The 17,575-nt window shown below is 58.3% G+C and overlaps 1 protein-coding gene across 3 annotated transcripts; it reads left to right on the plus strand.

The window, feature by feature from the left end:
- The first annotated feature begins 6 nt into the window (after nucleotides 1–6).
- Nucleotides 7–12,931, plus strand: SLC4A3 (solute carrier family 4 (anion exchanger), member 3). 3 transcript variants are annotated; one of them, XR_001513795.1, is made up of 23 exons: nucleotides 7–150; nucleotides 488–653; nucleotides 1,243–1,520; nucleotides 1,637–1,752; nucleotides 2,122–2,321; nucleotides 3,851–3,999; nucleotides 4,138–4,318; nucleotides 4,761–4,896; nucleotides 5,173–5,356; nucleotides 5,786–5,885; nucleotides 6,304–6,488; nucleotides 7,110–7,335; nucleotides 7,538–7,756; nucleotides 8,103–8,251; nucleotides 8,447–8,641; nucleotides 9,100–9,318; nucleotides 9,645–9,734; nucleotides 10,229–10,395; nucleotides 10,830–11,083; nucleotides 11,429–11,598; nucleotides 11,769–11,942; nucleotides 12,071–12,126; nucleotides 12,604–12,672. XR_001513795.1 is itself a non-coding variant. In XM_006763383.1 (22 exons), exons 1-22 carry the CDS (start codon nucleotides 100–102, stop codon nucleotides 12,679–12,681), a joined length of 3,687 nt encoding a protein of 1,228 aa, XP_006763446.1. In that variant the 5' UTR covers nucleotides 7–99; the 3' UTR covers nucleotides 12,682–12,931. The 3 variants fall into 3 exon arrangements, 2 of the variants coding, with proteins under 2 accessions (XP_006763446.1, XP_015419147.1); XM_006763383.1 differs by lacking the exon at nucleotides 12,071–12,126 and having other exon boundaries at nucleotides 12,604–12,931; XM_015563661.1 differs by lacking the exons at nucleotides 7–150; nucleotides 488–653; nucleotides 1,243–1,520; ... (1 more) ...; nucleotides 2,122–2,321; nucleotides 12,071–12,126 and adding an exon at nucleotides 2,333–3,364 and having other exon boundaries at nucleotides 12,604–12,931.
- Nucleotides 12,932–17,575: the final 4,644 nt, after the last annotated feature.

Here is a 17,575-nt window from a genome sequence, read left to right on the forward strand (position 1 = left end):
CCCCCAGGACTCTCCACTAGGTCCCCGCAGCGCCCCCTTCTTCTCACCCGGGTCGCGGGTCCCTCAGTGAGCGAGAGCCCCCCAAGCGCCTCCCCGGCCATGGCCAACGGAGTGATCCCGCCGCCCGGGGGCGCCTCCCCCCTCCCCCAGGTGACTGACGCTTCCGGATGGGGGATGAGGAGGGAGAGACCCCAAGGAGGAGAGGGGCGCCCTCTGGCTGACCCTGGGACACCCCTGCTCCATCTTGGGCGGAATGGAGAAAGCGGGGGCGGGGGGAGGGGGGATCTTTTGCTATTTTTCGGATCTGTTGCCCCGCCTCCCCAAGCCTTGGGAGCTGGGGCGCTGGTCCCAGCTTGGGGTCCTGGAAGCGGAGGCCGTAGAAGATGGAGCCTGCTGGTCCCCGCCCCGCTTCCACCCAGGGTTTGGAGTTGGGGGAGTGGGGCGCTCCAGGGTCCAGGGTCCTTAAGTGAGCTGTCTGAGCCCACAGGTCCGGGTGCCCTTGGAGGAGCCCCCTCTGAGTCCAGACGTGGAGGAGGAGGATGATGACTTGGGCAAGACCTTGGCTGTGAGCAGGTTTGGGGATCTCATCAGCAAGCCCCCCGCCTGGGACCCCGAGAAGCCCAGCCGCAGCTACAGCGAGCGGGACTTTGAGTGTGGGTAGCCTGGGGACCCCTAGTGTGACCGCCCTCACCACCATCACCTCATTGCCACCATCACCGTGCTCACACTGGCTTGGCCACCCAGTGCCATCATGTGCTGGACGCTGTGCTGGACGCTGTGCTGGGCCACCATGCCATGTTAAGTCATCCTGCTCACTCACCCATCGCCTGCTCGCCTGTCAGGGAAGCCGGTCCCAGCCGCAGGGGAGATGTAGGGACATGGGCCAGAGGCCTCCCTTAGTGACCCTTGTCTTCCCCAAGGCTCTGCCACACCCCTGGCCCTCCTCTCTCCACCTCCTCATCTCCCATCCTGAGCTCTCGGACTTTTCCTTCTTTGCTGCATCATGTCCTCCCATCCCACCACCCTTCTTTCATGCCCCCCTCTGTTACTCCCGGCCCCCCACTCTACTAGGCCTCACCAATGACAGGACATGGACACAGGTGTTAGGGGGAGTCTGGCTCTGGAGGAAGGACTAAGGTGCCCTTGCTTGAGGCCTTGAGCTAGAATAAGGTGTGTGTCCCTAGGGTGGTGTGGGGTCCCCCTCTGCTGTGGGGGTCCCAACTGGCTCTCCTGCCCCCGCAGTTCACCGGCACACCTCCCATCACACCCACCACCCGCTCTCCGTGCGCCTGCCTCCACCCCACAAGCTGCGGCGAGTGCCCCCCAGCTCTGCCAGGCAAAGCAGGAGGAAGAAGAAGAAGGAGAAAACCTCTGCTGCTCCCTCTGAGGGGACCCCTCCCATCCAGGAGGAGGGGGGAGCCGGGGTGGAGGAGGAAGAGGAAGAGGAGGAGGAAGAGGAAGGAGAATATGAGGCGGAGCCTGTGGAGCCTCCACCCTCAGGGCCCCCACAGAAAGCGAAGGTAGGGGTCTGGCCCGGAGGGAGGGCTGGCTGCTTAGGGCGGAGTGAGAGAGGAGGCCTCGCCAGGCCGGCGGCTGCGTTGGGGCAGGGCCCAGGACGTGTCTGCTTTGTCCACAGTTTTCCATTGGAAGTGACGAGGATGACAGTCCCGGCCTCCCCGGGAGGGCTGTCTTCACCAAGCCCTTGTCCTCGGGGGACACTCGCTCGGACAAGAGCCCCCAGCACTCGGTCAGGTACTAGCCTCCAGCCCAGCTCAGAGGAGATGCCAAGCTGCTTCCTGATCCTGGGGAGTGTGTCCACCTCTGACCCCAGAGAGGAGAGGAGGGGGTCCGAGGAGGCACGGAGGGGTGCCCCTGTCTGTCAGCATGATTGGCAAGGAGGAGAGAGTCAGAGGCTAAGAGGGGGATCGGGAGGAAGGGGGACCAGCATGACAGGGGCAGGAAGGTGGAGGTGAACTTTCTTCTCTGCCCAGGAGGAGCCTGTGTCTAGTGCCCAGGGGGGCACTCCAGGCCCTGCCCCAAGTTGGAGGCCAAGGAACCCCTGATCCCGGTCTATCTCCACTGTGGTTCCCTGCCATCTAAGGCTGCCTGTTGCCTCCTCAGCTCCCCCAGTCCCCGGGCCCGGGCCCCCCGAGTCACAGGAGAGAAGAGCCGGCCCTGGAGCCCATCGGCCAGCTATGACCTGCGGGAGCGGCTATGCCCAGGCAGTGCCCTGGGCAGCGTGGGTGGCCCAGAGCAGCAGGTGCCCACAGACGAGGCGGAGGCCCAGATGTTGGGCTCTGCGGACCTGGACGACATGAAGAGTGAGTGACACCCTGCGGCAGCCCCCATGGCCCACTCCCATGAGCACTCAGCCTGTGAGGGACCTTGGAGAGGCTCTGTGTTCTCCCCCACTCAGTGACGGGGAGCTCACTACCTCGGTTTCCAGAGCTGAGATTTCCTTTCATGACACCTCTGCCGTTCTGACCCGATTCTGTCCTCGGAGTCACCCCTGGAATAGGGCAGCCCTCCTTCCACATGGTGTTTGGAGATATCAATATAGCGCCCTCGTCTTCTCAGTGCGGACTCTTCACCCTCTCACACCAGCCCCCTGGGTCTGATCCACTCTGCCAGGCCCTGCTTCTCCCTGTATCAAGGGCTCATCTCCTCACTCCTGACCCACTACCCTTGGCCTGGCCTGGCTGTGATCTCGGCACATTCTTTCCATCTTATCAGTCCTGGTTTCTGTGCCACCTGTCATCACCCATGGGGCTCTGTGCCCAGGCCAGAGGCACCACTGACCCCGCCTTCCTCCCCTTTAGAACAGTGTGTGGGCGGGGGTGGGGAGGAGGGCTTTGAGCTCAATACGTCATGGAAAGTTGCCAGGACCTGAGGACAGGGACAGGAACAATCCGATGGCAGCAGCAGTGGTGCTGGCGGGATGGGGAGGGTCAGAGGGAGGGCGTGTTTACAGATCCAGGGTTGGGGCTTAAAGCAGCCGGGAGCAGCCCCGGGGACCTGGGAGTTGGAGTTGAGAGGCCTGGACATCTCAGGCTCCGGTTGGACAGAGACCATTCCTGTTCAGACTCCCATCTCTCAGGAGAGCCGGGGCTCTGGGGGGACAGGGCTGAGGCCTCAGCCCGTGTCTGGGGAATGACGAGCCAGCTGGAGCTCACGGAGCCCAATGGGGCACTGAACTCCGGGCCCTGGGATGCCGAGGGCCTGGGCCCCTGGAGGGCTCCAGCTCAAAGCCCTCGAGACTCGCTGGCCTCAGAGGACTTGGAGATGTTTGTGCGGGACCTTGAGGACTGTGACCCGTGGGAGTCTACCAGGGACCAGCTGTGCCCCATGGCAGGGGGACCAGCTGGTGAGTAAACGGGCTGCTGACCTTCCACCAGCTGCTGGCCTGGAAGGGGCAGGCGGGGAGGAAGGGAGAGAACCTCTGCCTGAATCTGCCCGGCCGAGGACCTGTGGGGTTAGACCTGGGCGCTGAGAGAGGCTCAGGGACAGTGCTGGGGGCTTGGGGCCTGGCGGCTCCATGTGGGTGCTGGCACTCCGAGTGAGAGGCGGTGGCCATGGTGGGGCTGCGCACTGAGTAGGGATCTGCCTTGTTACTGTGACTTGGCTAGTGGTCCTCTGTGTGACTTTGGGCTAGTGCTTCCTCCGCTCTGGGCCTCAGTCTTCTATCTGTGAAGTAGCCACATTGACAAGGCGGTCCTGTTGGCATGGCCCCTGGGTGACTGTGGCGCCCACCAGTGGACTGGCTGGGCAGAGCAGGGAGCTAGAGGGGCTGGCCATGATCCTGAGGCCGGGAGCTAGACCCCTGGGACTGCCAAGCCCACCTTCTCCGCAGGCCACCGGCTGGAAGACAACCCTGGCATGCGGCGGCACCTGGTGAAGAAGCCATCCCGAACACAGGGCGGGAGGGGCAGCCCCGGTGGCCTGGCCCCCATCCTGCGCAGGAAGAAGAAGAAGAAGAAGCTAGACCGGAGGCCCCATGAGGTACAGGACCCGGGCGTGGGCCACCAGCTTCCTCTTGCCTCTGCTCCCAGAGCCTCCTGTTCCCTCACTTCCCGCCGTGCCCTGGCGCCAGGACCCATCTGGTGGCCCCCAGGCCCTCATCCTTGGTGCCTGCCCCAGGTGTTTGTGGAGCTGAACGAGCTGATGCTGGACCGCAGCCAGGAGCCCCACTGGCGGGAGACGGCGCGCTGGATCAAGTTTGAGGAGGACGTGGAGGAGGAGACAGAGCGCTGGGGGAAGCCCCACGTGGCCTCGCTCTCCTTCCGCAGCCTCCTGGAGCTCAGGAGGACCATCGCCCATGGTAGGGGCCCTGCAGGCCTGGCCCTGGGCTGCATGCCCTCTTCACAGACTGCAGAGCCTGTGCCAGGCTGCTCACCTCCCGGGGACTCCTCCCTGGAGTCCTGGGCCCAGGCACGGTCTGGCTGCCATCCTGGGGATGTGGGGTCCAACTGCCTGCCCAGCTGTCAGCTCTGAGGGGTAGGGTGCTGCCCCTGGTACCTGGCACTGCACCTTGGCATAGTAGACTCCCCTCCCTGGGTGAAGAGGGGCCATGCCCTCATTCCGTGCTCCATTTTCACGACCGTCTCTCTGGCTGGGCTATGGCTACATGGAGTAGTGTATCTGCCCAGGTATAGGGGTGCTTGGCTCCCCAAGTGTGTTTGCCTGCCCTGGGGGAGCAAGGCCGCTGGGGCGGGTTTTCCTGTCTGATAGGACCGTGTCCCCTCCTCTGACTGTGCCCTCAGGCGCCGCCCTCCTGGACCTGGAGCAGACCACTCTGCCGGGCATCGCGCATCTTGTGGTGGAGACCATGATTGTGTCTGACCAGATCCGGCCAGAGGACAGGGCCAGCGTCCTGCGCACCCTGCTACTAAAGCACAGGTGCCGGGGGAGGGGGTGCCCAGGAGTGGGCCTCCTGGGTCCGCTGTCTCTAGGGGAGCAGACTGTCCTGTGGGGCCTGGGGCCTCTGCTTGAGCACCCAGGTGACGGGGAGCTGGTTCCTGATCCATCCTTGGGCAGCACTACCCGTTAGAAAGTTCTTTCTTACACTGAGGCAGAGGGATAGAGGCCCTGGCCCTCCATTTCTCACTTCCTCATCACCTCAATCGCCAAGATCCTCTCCTCCTAACTGCCTCCCCCGCTTTGCTCTTTCCCCAGCCACCCCAATGATGACAAGGACAGTGGCTTCTTTCCCCGAAACACTTCCAGCTCCAGTGTGAACTCGGTCATGGGGAATCACCACCCCACCCCCAGCCATGGCCCTGATGGGGCAGTGCCCACCATGGCCGATGACCTGGGGGAGCCAGCCCCACTCTGGCCTCACGACCCTGATGCCAAGGAGGTCAGTCGCCTTACTCTGCCCTAGGTTAGGGGACTGAGAGGGTTTCTAGTTTCAAAGGAGGCCACTGAGTGGGTCAGGAAGGTGGGGTGCCTGGCATCGTGCGAGGCATGTGGGGGGATCTTTAGGGGGAAACCACGAGGGACCCCTACTCTGGAGAAACAGGAGGTTTAAATGGGATGATGTGGCAGACCCAGGGGAGCCATTTAAACAAGAGAAGGCTGAGGTGATTGTGGGGGGCTTGGAGAAGGGGGGTCCAGATCCTGGGCTGGTACCCTCCTGATGTGGGACACACCACCCATAGTCCTTCCCCTGGCTGGGGTGGGAGGTCCAGGGGTTGGCGGGCAGAATCCAGGGCTGGAGCAAGGGAAGGGAGGGCCTGCCACGGCCTCCGGTCTGGGTCCCAGCCCTATTCCAGTTCTGCGTCCTCAGAAGCCCCTCCATATGTCTGGGGGAGACAGTCACCGGGGGAAAAGCCTGAAGCTGCTGGAGAAGATCCCCGAAGATGCTGAGGCCACTGTGGTGCTTGTGGGTAAGGAGGGACGGGCGCTGGGGGCAGCAGCAGGGGCAGGGGCATGGGTGCCTCCCCTGTGGTCCACCGTCTTGAGCTCTGTGCCTCTCCCATCCCCACCTGGCCCCACCTGCCCCTCCCAACTCATCCCCAGCCCTTTCTTCCCCAGTCCTCTGCCTGCGTCCCTCCGTTTTTGGCAACCTTGGACAAATGCTAGGCCATATAGCACCTTTGTGAGAATCAGAGGAAAGCACCCCTTAATTTCCATCTGTTGGTAAATGGTGGTAAATGTACAAACATATACATGAATAAGTCTCCTTTAGAATGGGGTTTCTCTCTTCAGTGCACACCTGCCCCATTGCACATGATGTTCCTGAGCCTCCCGCTCCGGGCGGCCTTGCCCGCGCCCCTGTGCCCACCCCGGGCCTTCTCTCCCCAGGCTGTGTGCCTTTCTTGGAGCAGCCGGCAGCAGCCTTTGTGCGGTTGAACGAGGCGGTGCTCTTGGAGTCTGTGCTTGAGGTCCCCGTGCCCGTCCGCTTCCTTTTCGTGATGCTGGGGCCCCGCCACACCAGCACCGACTATCACGAACTGGGGCGCTCCATCGCTACCCTCATGTCGGACAAGGTTGGTCCTCCGCCTGTGCGCTGGGTGCCCCAGGCCTGTCCCCGGGCCCTCCTGGGTCCTGTCCCTCTCACTGCCCCAGGATACCGTGGATGCAGGGGTGCAGGGGCCCTCCTGGGTGGAGCAGCGCTTTGGAGAGTGGAGAGGCTGTTGGCTGAGGGGAGAAAGGGAGCCCTCTGAGCTGGGGCTGTGGGAGGGGAGGTGGGACAGGGAGAAGCAGCCAGACCTCCAGGTTTTGGATGTGACATAGACTGGATGTGAATGGGCTGGCTCTGTTGGTCTTCGCTGTGGCTTCTCCTGGGCTTGGATAGGAGAGTGATGTTCAAAATCCTTCCCAACAGGACACTGTCCAAGCAGAATGGCCTTGGAGGCCTCTGCAGTGCCAGGTGTTACCCCGTAGTGGTTGGATTGTGGGAAAGCCTGGAGGCTCCCAGGGGAATAGAGGGCCCTGGGAAGGGGCAGTGCTGAGGGCTGTGGCTTGCCAGCCAGCAGGGCCTGTGAGTCAGAATTTTGACAACTGGACTGGACCTGCGTATGTGGCGGAACGTCCGTTCTTACCCCTCTCCCCAAAGCCCCATGCCAGGGCCTCCCGGGTCAGATCAGCCCTTGCTTTTCTGCCCCCAGCTGTTTCACGAGGCTGCCTACCAGGCCGACGACCGGCAGGACCTCCTGAGCGCCATCAGCGAGTTCCTGGACGGCAGCATCGTGATCCCCCCGTCGGAGGTGGAGGGCCGCGACCTGCTGCGCTCCGTGGCCGCCTTCCAGCGGGAGCTGCTGAGGAAGCGGCGGGAGCGAGAGCAGAACAAAGTGGAGATGACCACCCGGGGAGGCTACGTGGCTCCTGGGAAAGGTCAGACCCTTTGGGGTCCAGAGTCCCCCATGCTCCCCCGCAACACAGCTAAGTCCATGACCTCAGCTCCGTCCTGACTCCCAGAGTCCTGGCTGCAGCTTCCAGCCCCTGACCCAGGCCTCTGCCCACGGGCGTGGCCGGGAAGGATGGAGGGCCTGCAAGCGGAGGGGTGGTCTGTGTTCCAGCCCCCCTTGTTCCCCAGGGCTGTCGCTGGAATTGGGGGGCTCTGAGGCGACCCCTGAAGATGACCCCCTGCGGCGGACCGGCTCGGTGTTTGGGGGACTTGTCCGGGACGTGAAGCGCCGCTACCCGCACTACCCCAGTGACCTGCGGGACGCTCTGCACTACCAGTGTGTGGCCGCCGTACTCTTCATCTACTTCGCTGCCCTCAGCCCTGCCATCACCTTCGGGGGGCTACTAGGTGAGGCCGAGGGGCGGGGCTCAGTGTCATCTCCAAGGTTCTGGGACAGGGTGTCCCAGTGATCACTTTAGGGGCTTATGGGTGAGAGGAGATAGTTGTCAGTGTGACCATCCTGAGCTGCTGGGTCAGAGGATTTCAGAGTTCACTTTTGGGGGAGCTATGAAGATCACCTTGGGGAGCTGGTGGTGAAGGGGCAGGAGGTAAGGGGTTAGTAAGGGGGCCTTATGTACTGTTCTCGGGGGCTGCTCCATTCTTGCTGGGTCCCCAGGTTAGGCTAAGCTAGATAAGGAAGAGGGGCCAGGGAGGAGCCAGGTAGGGCTGTCCCACTGACCCTTGACCTCCCCAGGGGAGAAGACCGAAGGGCTGATGGGAGTGTCTGAGCTGATCGTGTCCACGGCCGTGCTTGGAATCCTCTTTTCTCTGCTGGGGGCCCAACCGCTGCTTGTGGTTGGCTTCTCAGGGCCACTGCTGGTCTTCGAAGAAGCCTTCTTCAAGGTGACAGCCCTGCTCTGCTGCTCCCCTGGGATCACCTGCTCCTCCCCTGGCCCCTCAGCCCAGGTGACAGGTCCCTGCTGGGTCCCCCTCCTCCCCTTGGAGTTACCCCTCACCCCACCCCACTCCCTACCTCCTGGGGCCCTGATATTCATAGAAGACTGCTGTGGCTAACCACTCCTCCCTCCTGGCCACCAGTTCTGCCAATCCCATGACCTGGAGTACCTCACCGGCCGGGTGTGGGTTGGCCTCTGGCTGGTGGTCTTTGTTCTTGCTCTGGTGGCCGCTGAGGGCAGCTTCCTGGTCCGCTACATCTCGCCTTTCACCCAGGAGATCTTCGCCTTCCTCATTTCTTTCATTTTCATCTATGAGACCTTCTACAAACTCTATAAGGTAGGGGTCCAGAGAGGGTTTGGGGGCAGGGCAGGTGTAGATGTGGGTGGGCAGCATCCTGGCAAGGAGCATGGGAGGCGGTGGCATGGAGATTGGGGCAGAGGGCTCAAAGAGGGGGGCTCTGTTGTGTGTGGGCGTGGGGGGTCAGGGACACTCTGGGGTAGGTCTGAGCTGAAGGGGAAGGAATCAGACCCATAGGGTATTGGTTGGAACTCCAGGATTTACCTGTACAGGTGTGTGAAGTGGTCACTAAACGCTAAGGGCTGGGTGTCCTTGGGTCACCTTTTGTAGAGTGTGTGTGTGTGTGTGTGTGTGTGTGTGTGTGTCTTACGTAGCTGGATGTTGTGTGTTACTGTTGCCTGGTCAGGTAGGTGAGGGAACAGCCTTCTCCCTTGAAGCTGATGAAATCAGGGTCACCTGCCCAGGTGAACACTAAGGCAGCCTTGTAACCCACATAGGTGTTCACGGAGCACCCACTGCTGCCGTTCTACCCCCCTGAGGGGGCAGTGGCGCCTAGGCTGGACCTGAATGGGAGTGCTCTGCCTGCCACTGAGGGGCCACCAGGCCCGAGGAACCAGCCCAACACGGCCCTGCTGTCCCTCATCCTCATGCTTGGGACCTTCCTCATCGCCTTCTTCCTGCGCAAGTTCAGGAACAGCCGCTTCCTGGGGGGCAAGGTACGTGGCTTCCAGAGCGGGGCCCATGGAGCCCCTGGGGGACTCTTAGTTCTGCTGTCCCTGCCAGGCCCCCCTCTAGAGCGGGGCTTCCCCTTTCTCCAGGTCACCTCTGGCTCTAAACCAAGTCTATGTGGGCCCAGCCCATCAGAGCCTCAGAGAAGTCTACTCAGAAGAGAAGTGCCCACCTGGGCTGGCTGGCACTCATGGGGTTGAAAGAGACAGGTTGGGGGATCTTCCTGAACCAGCTCAGACCCAAGAGAGGTCAGGAGCAATAAGCCCTTGTGAGCCTCCAGCCCTCACCTCCACCTCTGCTCCCTTCTCCTAAGGCTCGCCGCATCATCGGGGATTTTGGCATCCCCATCTCCATTCTGGTGATGGTCCTGGTGGATTACTCCATTACAGACACCTACACACAGGCGAGTGAGCCCGACCTCTCTGGCAGCTGGTTCTCACCCCTGGGCCTGAGCGGCAGTTAGATTAGGGCTGGGACCCAGCTTCCTGGTGGAATGGCAGAGACCTGCTGGGGTCACACTGGATGGGTGAGCTGGGGTTCAGAAGCAGCCATGTGGTCCCACTAAGGAGGCCACCCAGTGGTCTGAGGCTGTGTGTGACCCGTAGGCAAGACCTGGAGGAGCAGGGATGGGGCTGGGGCAGAATGACAGGTGGCCCCGAGGTTTCCTGGCAGCTCTGGGGATCTGGGAGAAGGTATGTCATGTCTCTGCCCTATATCGGACCCTTGTAGGGACAGCAACTTTGGAGGATGCAAAATAATTTCCTTCAAACCTGTTCACACCCCAATTCCCTGGAGCCCCGGTACTGGGGACACACGGCTTTGCGGGAGCAGCTCCTGCGTGGGCTCCTAGCGTGGGGGGTACTGCCCCTGAACCCCGCCTTTCTTCTGGCCTCGCAGAAGCTGACAGTGCCCACGGGGCTCTCGGTGACCTCCCCCCATAAGCGCACATGGTTCATCCCGCCTCTGGGCAGTGCCCGTCCTTTCCCGCCCTGGATGATGGTGGCAGCTGCTGTCCCCGCCCTGCTGGTCCTCATCCTGATCTTCATGGAGACACAGATCACTGCGTAAGAGGGCGGGGACCCTGGGCGGATGAGGGTGCATGGTGGGATTGGCAGCAAGGGGACAGACAGTTTTTTGCCTATGGTGCTTGGCCGTGCCATCTGTCTGGTGCCACCGGCATTTGCAGGGTGGCACTTGACAGTTCTCAGAACACTCTGGCAGTATGTTCTCTCACCCGGGGACGCTCACATGATCTCATTTTGGTTAAGTCACAATAACGTGGTGAGATCTGGCATCTGGCTTTATGGTATTTTAAACATCCACAGTGTAAGGAATTTAGCTCAGACTTGCTTAAATGTGAGAACTTTAATTTGGGAACTTGAAAGAGGAAGCTGGCAGATCCTGGGAGAGCTCTTCTCTGCCCCCACCCCGCTCCCCACCCGGCTGTGTGTGCCTGGCCCGGCTGCTGGCCCACCCACTCCCCCTTCGTTCTCTGTAGGCTCATTGTCAGCCAGAAGGCACGGAGGCTGCTCAAAGGCTCCGGCTTCCACCTGGACCTGCTTCTGATCGGCTCCCTGGGGGGACTGTGTGGGTTGTTTGGGCTGCCCTGGCTGACGGCTGCCACCGTCCGCTCAGTCACCCATGTCAATGCACTGACTGTCATGCGCACCGCCATTGCGCCTGGAGACAAGCCCCAGATCCAGGAGGTGCGGGAGCAGCGGGTCACTGGCGTGCTCATCTCCAGCCTCGTGGGTGAGAGCGCCCACCTTGCAAGGCCTGGCCCCGCTCCCCAGACTTGCCTTCTTGGACCCCAAGGCCTTAAATAAGCTCTCTCATCCGGGCTTGGGGCCAGGTCCCTTCTGACTCTCCAAATGTGGCCTGTCTAGCCCCTGCCCTGCCTGCCAGCCCTGCTTCCTGACCCCCATGAGCCCTTTTTCCTCGTGCCCTTTCCTGGTTCTCTTTCCTGCTCCATCTCCTCTTGTGCGTGGTGATGAGGCCCAGCCGGTCAGTTAGATGGTCCGTGCCCCTCCCCACCAGGTCTGTCTGTCCTCACAGCGCTGTCTGAGGGGTCAGGTCGGTCTGTGACTCCTCCCCCAGGCCTGTCCATCGTCATGGGGGCTGTGCTGCGCCAGATCCCGTTGGCCGTGCTCTTTGGGATTTTCCTGTACATGGGGGTCACGTCGCTGTCTGGCATCCAGCTGTCCCAGCGTCTGTTGCTCATCTTCATGCCAGCAAAACACCATCCCGAGCAGCCCTATGTAACCAAGGTATGGCCAGGAAGCATGGAGGCGGGGAGCTGGGTGATGGGAAGGGCGTCCAGGGGATCCCTGGGCCGGACATGGGCAGGATAGGATGACTATGAAGATATATTGGGACCTGGGGAGCCAGCTCCCGAGATGTGGGTGGGAGTGTGGTGAGACCTGACGCCTGTTCCCAGGTGAAGACGTGGCGGATGCACCTGTTCACCTGCATCCAGCTGGGCTGCATCGCCCTGCTCTGGGTGGTCAAGTCCACGGCGGCCTCGCTCGCCTTTCCCTTCCTGCTGCTGCTCACGGTGCCTCTGAGGCGTTGCCTTCTGCCCCGGATTTTCCAGGACAGAGAGCTGCAGGCGGTAAGGGACTGTGCTTGGGGCAGGGTCAGTGTGGATGGGGCCTGGGTTCCAATCTCTGCTGCACCACCTGACAGCTGTGTGACTGACACAGGTAACCTAACCTGAACTCTCACTTTCATCTATATAAGGGCTAATAGAAGATTCTACCTTATACAATTGCTGTGAGGCTTAAGCACTAATCCAGGTGAAGTACTGAGTACGATGGTTTGGTGTGAAGTAAGCGTAAGGCTGCTGCAGACAGCTGTGCAGGCTGTACATTGAACAGAAGCGCATAGCTGAGGGGCGGGTGGGGGTGGGACGCTGCTGAAATCCATCTGAGCCCTATTTTTGTCATCTGGAGGAAGGGGCATCTTTTTGCAAATCATCCACCCAAATACGGTGGTCTACAGAAGTATACCGCAGCTGGGAGCGGCCCCCAGAACGTGCTTCACCTCTGGTAGCTGCTCTCATTGGTATTGTTATTAGGAGCTGTCACTGGAGGGGGCGGTGACCTGAAGGTTTAAGCTGATGGGAAGGGCTTCAATCTGGGGCCACAGTCCCTGCAAACTGTGAGGCTTGGAAAGGCCTGGGAGCAGCGAGGGCTGCTGGCCAAGGAGGAGCTGGGGGACTGGGGGCACCCCTTGGCTTCCTTGCCTCTTCTGACCTTCCGCTCCTCCTGCAGCTGGACTCTGAAGATGCTGAACCAAACTTCGACGAGGATGGCCAGGATGAGTACAACGAGCTGCATATGCCCGTGTGATTCTCCGACACGGTGACCCTGAGAGACCCCGACATCTCAGTGACTGATACCTGGGCCCCTGTCAGAGCCCAGCCCCAAGGCGGGCGGGGGTTCCTCATGACCCAAAGACGTGCCTGGAACCACTACTGATGCCACGGCCAGAGGGGCCCTGACTGCCCGAGGCTCTGACCTTATCTCACCAGGCCCCTTCACAGACCGGCACAGGCTTTGAGCTCATTATAACCACACCCCTCGTCTTGTGTCTGCTTCACTTTCTTGGTTCCATGTCTGGTTTCTCAGGTCACAGTTATCCATCTGGAATTGGAAGAATTGGGAGAATTCTATATTCAGGGTCATCAAAACCTGAGGAGAGGTTTGAGGCAAGGACAGAATTCTTGGGTGAAGGGGAGAGAATCAAGACCACAGAAGGTCAGAGCGGGGCTTTAGCATCACCCCTTGAGGCCCCTCAAGTGCAGCTGAGGAGGAGCCTGGAGGCTCAAGGTCTGGCTCAAGGTCACATGCCTTTAATCCTGCCCCTGTTTGGGAGGGGTGAGTGAGGGAGGGGAGAAGCGATGGTTGCTTTGCTTCAGCCGCTAGGGAAATCAGAGCTTGCCCAAGCGCTGTGGAGCTACAGAAGGGAATGCAAAAACTTTTATCTTCTTTTCTTGATTCCTGGCATTCAGAGGAGCAGGGACAGTAGCCCAGTCCCCCAGACGCCAGGGTGGTGCTGGATTTGGGGTCCCTGGACCATTTTAGATTCTCTCGGCTTAAAAGAGAGGCGGTTCTGGGATTCCTGAGGCCACTCCTTGTGCCACAGTCTGTTAAACCAGAAATAACCTGGGGGCCTTAGGAGGGTTCGAACTGGATGCCCTTTACGTCACAGTTGCTTGGCAACCGGCTGCGTGTCGGAGCTAGTTGTCTCTGTGTGGCCCTCTGGTGGCCGCTCTCTCATACTGCAGGCTCTGCCCCATCTGGTAGGAGATGCCCAGCCGCCTGGAGGACCCCCTGTGGTCAAAGAACCCATTCAAGCACATTCTTCTGAGACGGGAGGCAGAGAGGTCCCCTAAGGTTCCCCAGCCCTAGGAGGCTGTGAGCATCCAGAGCCAGGGTCCCTCATCCCTATGAGCCGCTTCCGCTGGAGCCAGCCCTGCTTCTTCCTTATCCTTTTACCAGTTTCTTCCCAGGTATTCAGGCAAAAAGCGAGAGCCGGGCAGCTGGCCAGGAGAGAAGGGACAGACTACTGTGAGGCTGTTTGTTGTGTTCCTGAGGAAGACTGCCCCGTTCCAGCTGTCTGGGATTGTCACCCAGGTTTAAGCATTTCATTCCAGTCCCTTTGGCTCCCTTGGTCTCTGGCGCCACGATGTCTCCTAACGGCATCAGGCCTCTGACGAACTCCTGGCCTGAGGGCCTTTTCTCTGAGGTTGGCCAAGGCCAGGTGGAATTTCAGAGGAGCTTTGCTAGCAAAGGCAAACGCAAAAACCTCGAACATAGATGTGTACGGAGCAGATTCCAAACACAGATAACCAGGGCCGGGCAGAGAAGCACGGCTGAGAGGTTTGGCATGCAGGACTCCATTCCTTTCCTGAGCCCGACATCGGGCTGCCTGGCTCCCCTGTGGGCCTCAGTGGGGGCGGGCTGGCCCGTCTGCTATAGGCGATACCAAGACCCTCACAGGAAGGAACCACTTCTTCCCCAGCCTCTGAGAGAAAAAGGGCATCCTGAGCCGGGAAGGCTTGGCTCTTCATTGGACCCTGGTGGTGTCAGTCATCTCTGCTTGGCAAATAGCTGAGAACTGTGGATGTTCCTCAACTGGAAAATGAGAAATAATGTGGAAGTTTTTGAAATAGAATGAACTTTGGTTCTAGGTGGTGTGTCAGGGTGGCCTGTAGTATAACGAGGCCCTGAGGCCTCAGAAAAAGAGATGAAAAAATTTCAGTGAAGGGTAGAACCAGACATACCCTCTGGCCAGTGAACATGCCACCCAATGAGAAGTACATGAATAAGACCTAAGAGCCTGGAGCCTTGAAGACCATGCCATTTCCACCCTGAGGGAAAGCAGCTGCAGTTTGGTTATGTACCTGAGGCCAGAGTTGGCCCAAAAACATACTGAACTGGGCCTGTTCAGGGGTGATGCTTCCGCACTCGGGGTAGGGGCCTATAGAGGCCCTGAAAGGACTTAGGAAGTCGTAGCAACCCAGAAGCTTACTAGGTAGGGACAGGTACCTTGAGGGTTGGGAGAGGAGAGCGTCAGTGGGGCCAGATTGGATATCAAAGAGAGAAAGACAAGAGATAAAGGGCCTGTGGCAAACCCCTAGCTAGGCAACCTGGGTGGGGGTAAGGAGGCTGGGCAATTCAAAAATCTTTTCATCTGGGGACGTTAGGGGTTTGTCCTAAAGCCATTGTAGCCCCTAACTTTCTCTTTACTTACCTTCCAACCTTATCCTCCTGGATAAGCTTGGTGAAGGCCTACTTCTTCCAGATGTGGAGGGCAATCAACAGAGAGAAGTCCCATTTGGTCCTCGTGGACTAAGGGGTGGGTTAGAGGCCATGGTATTTTTGAGTGACAGGTCCCACACCATCTCCTTTAGACTGGAAGCAACTTGACAAGTGGGCATGTGCAAGGTGACCGAGCACCCTTCCAACAAGGAGGATGGCAATCCCATTGCTATCTTGCGGCACTCTGAGTGGGGTTAAGGCCACATCTTGGACAGCTGCTGATAAAGTTTTTATTATTCTTGCACAGGTTCAAGCCCCCTTTATGACCAAAGAAGTGCTAACTCATTCTTCTACTTTGAGCAAAGAGGGCAGCTGGCATTTCCTCATTCCACGCTGAGGAGTCAGCTCACTCAACGTCTGATGCCCTCACGAAAGCTCCTGGCTGTCAAGAGCTCAAACGCAGTCTGCCTGGATTGCCCTGGGCCCCTCCTTTAGGGCACAGAACCTGGCAATAATGTGTCCCCTTTGGCAGCCTGTGTGACAGCTCTTCTTGTATTGTATCAGGTGACTCCAATAATGACCATGCCTGTTGACACCTAGAGCTCTCAGAGGGAATTCTGAGCAGCATTAGAAGGGCAAAACAGAACTCAAGGGCACTTGCACACAACGCTGCCCATACAGCTGGTGCTTAAGCCATTCTGAGAATGACAATAAGACAAGTTCTGGGCAAGCACAGAATGGGATTGAATCCAATGTGGCAAGTAGGAGACCCAAAGTGAGGAGTTTGGTTTCCAGATAAATACATTATATAATTGAGAGGGAACCTGACTGCTCGCATGACTCACCACCGTACAAAGCGCAAACTCTAATATTTACAGGGTTTCTGTTCCAGAAGGAAGATTTAATATTTGAGACCTCTGCTGGGATTATTTTTACTTTAGTTGGAACTCTTTCTTTTTATTGAACAATTCTATATCAAATGCTGAGTAAACACACAGCTGTTGGGATGTTCCCTGGGTGGTGGGTGAGTCCCACTTGGCTCTGGGAGCCTGAAGGAGGAGCAGGGAGCTCCTGGGACAGGGCTTCCAGGACCATGGGAGGTGAAAGGCAGAGAGGAGGTGAGGTAGGGATGGGGAGCAGCTGGGATGGCGGGGAGCAGCTGGGATGATTTTTTAAAAATGAAGCCAAGGGTGACACCAGTAGAACTTATAAAGAATTCTAGAAATGTTTGATGAGCATGTTTGGTAGTTTCAATTACAGCTGTCACTTCTCCCTGTGTTAGTAACAATACCCTCAAAACCCAAAGAGGCACTGTGCGCTTCTTTCTGAGCCAGCTGGAGCGAGAAGTGTTGGTGACCGTGCATACGAGGCTGATGAGTAGACAGTGGCAGGTGGGAAAGACAAAGTGCATTAGAGGCCCCAGGAGCCCAGGAAACAAGATGGGGATAGATGGTGAGCCTGAGAGGTGGCACTGGGACTAGTGCCAGCAGGAAGCCTTGTATTCCATCTTAGCTGTCCATTCCTAGTCCATCAGTGGTTCTTCACAATGCTAATGATGGCCCTAGCTGGTTTACTCAGTGGTTAGATCCCTGGCCCCAGGTCAGGGTTCCTGTGGAAGACAACCAATTGATATGTATCTCACATCCATGTTTCTCTCTCTCCCCTCCTCCCTTCCATCCCCTCTAAAAGTCAATGAAAAAATATCCTCGGGTGAGGATTTTTTAAAAATGCTAATGATGGGGACCAGAGCATCATCTTTATTCTGGCTTTTGGAGGGCCCATTGTGTTCAGGGCTTTTTTGTAAAAGGCCTCCCTTCTTCCCTATTTTCTCTCCTCCAGCTCTGCTTTCTGGGATCCAGATCTACCCCACATTCCCACGATAGCTGAAAGCTATTTCTTTTTTATTTTTATTATTATTTTTAAAATCTTTATTGTTGAGATTATTACAGATGTCCCTCTTTTTCTCCCAATTGCTCCCCTCCACCTGGTTCCCGCCCTGCCCCAGGACTTCCCCACCCTATTGTCTGTGTCCATAGGTGATGCATATATGCATCTAAGATCTTTGTTTAATCTCTTCCAACCCCCAACCCCCTTCACTCTGAGAATTGTCAGTCTGTTCCATTAATCTTTATTGTTGAGATTATTACAGATGTCCCTCTTTTTCTCCCAATTGCTCCCCTCCACCTGGTTCCCGCCCTGCCCCAGGACTTCCCCACCCTATTGTCTGTGTCCATAGGTGATGCATATATGCATCTAAGATCTTTGTTTAATCTCTTCCAACCCCCAACCCCCTTCACTCTGAGAATTGTCAGTCTGTTCCATTTCCATGTCTCTGATTCTATTTTATACTCTTTATTCTGTCCATTAGATTTCTTATTTGTTTATTTTGATTTTCAGATTCAATTGTTGATAGGTATGTATTTGTTACCATTTTGATGTTCATATTTTTAATCTTTTTCTTCTTCTTTTCTTAAAGAAT

The sequence above is a fragment of the Myotis davidii genome, unplaced genomic scaffold (assembly GCF_000327345.1).
Source record: "Myotis davidii unplaced genomic scaffold, ASM32734v1 scaffold575, whole genome shotgun sequence".
Lineage (NCBI taxonomy): Eukaryota > Metazoa > Chordata > Mammalia > Chiroptera > Vespertilionidae > Myotis > Myotis davidii.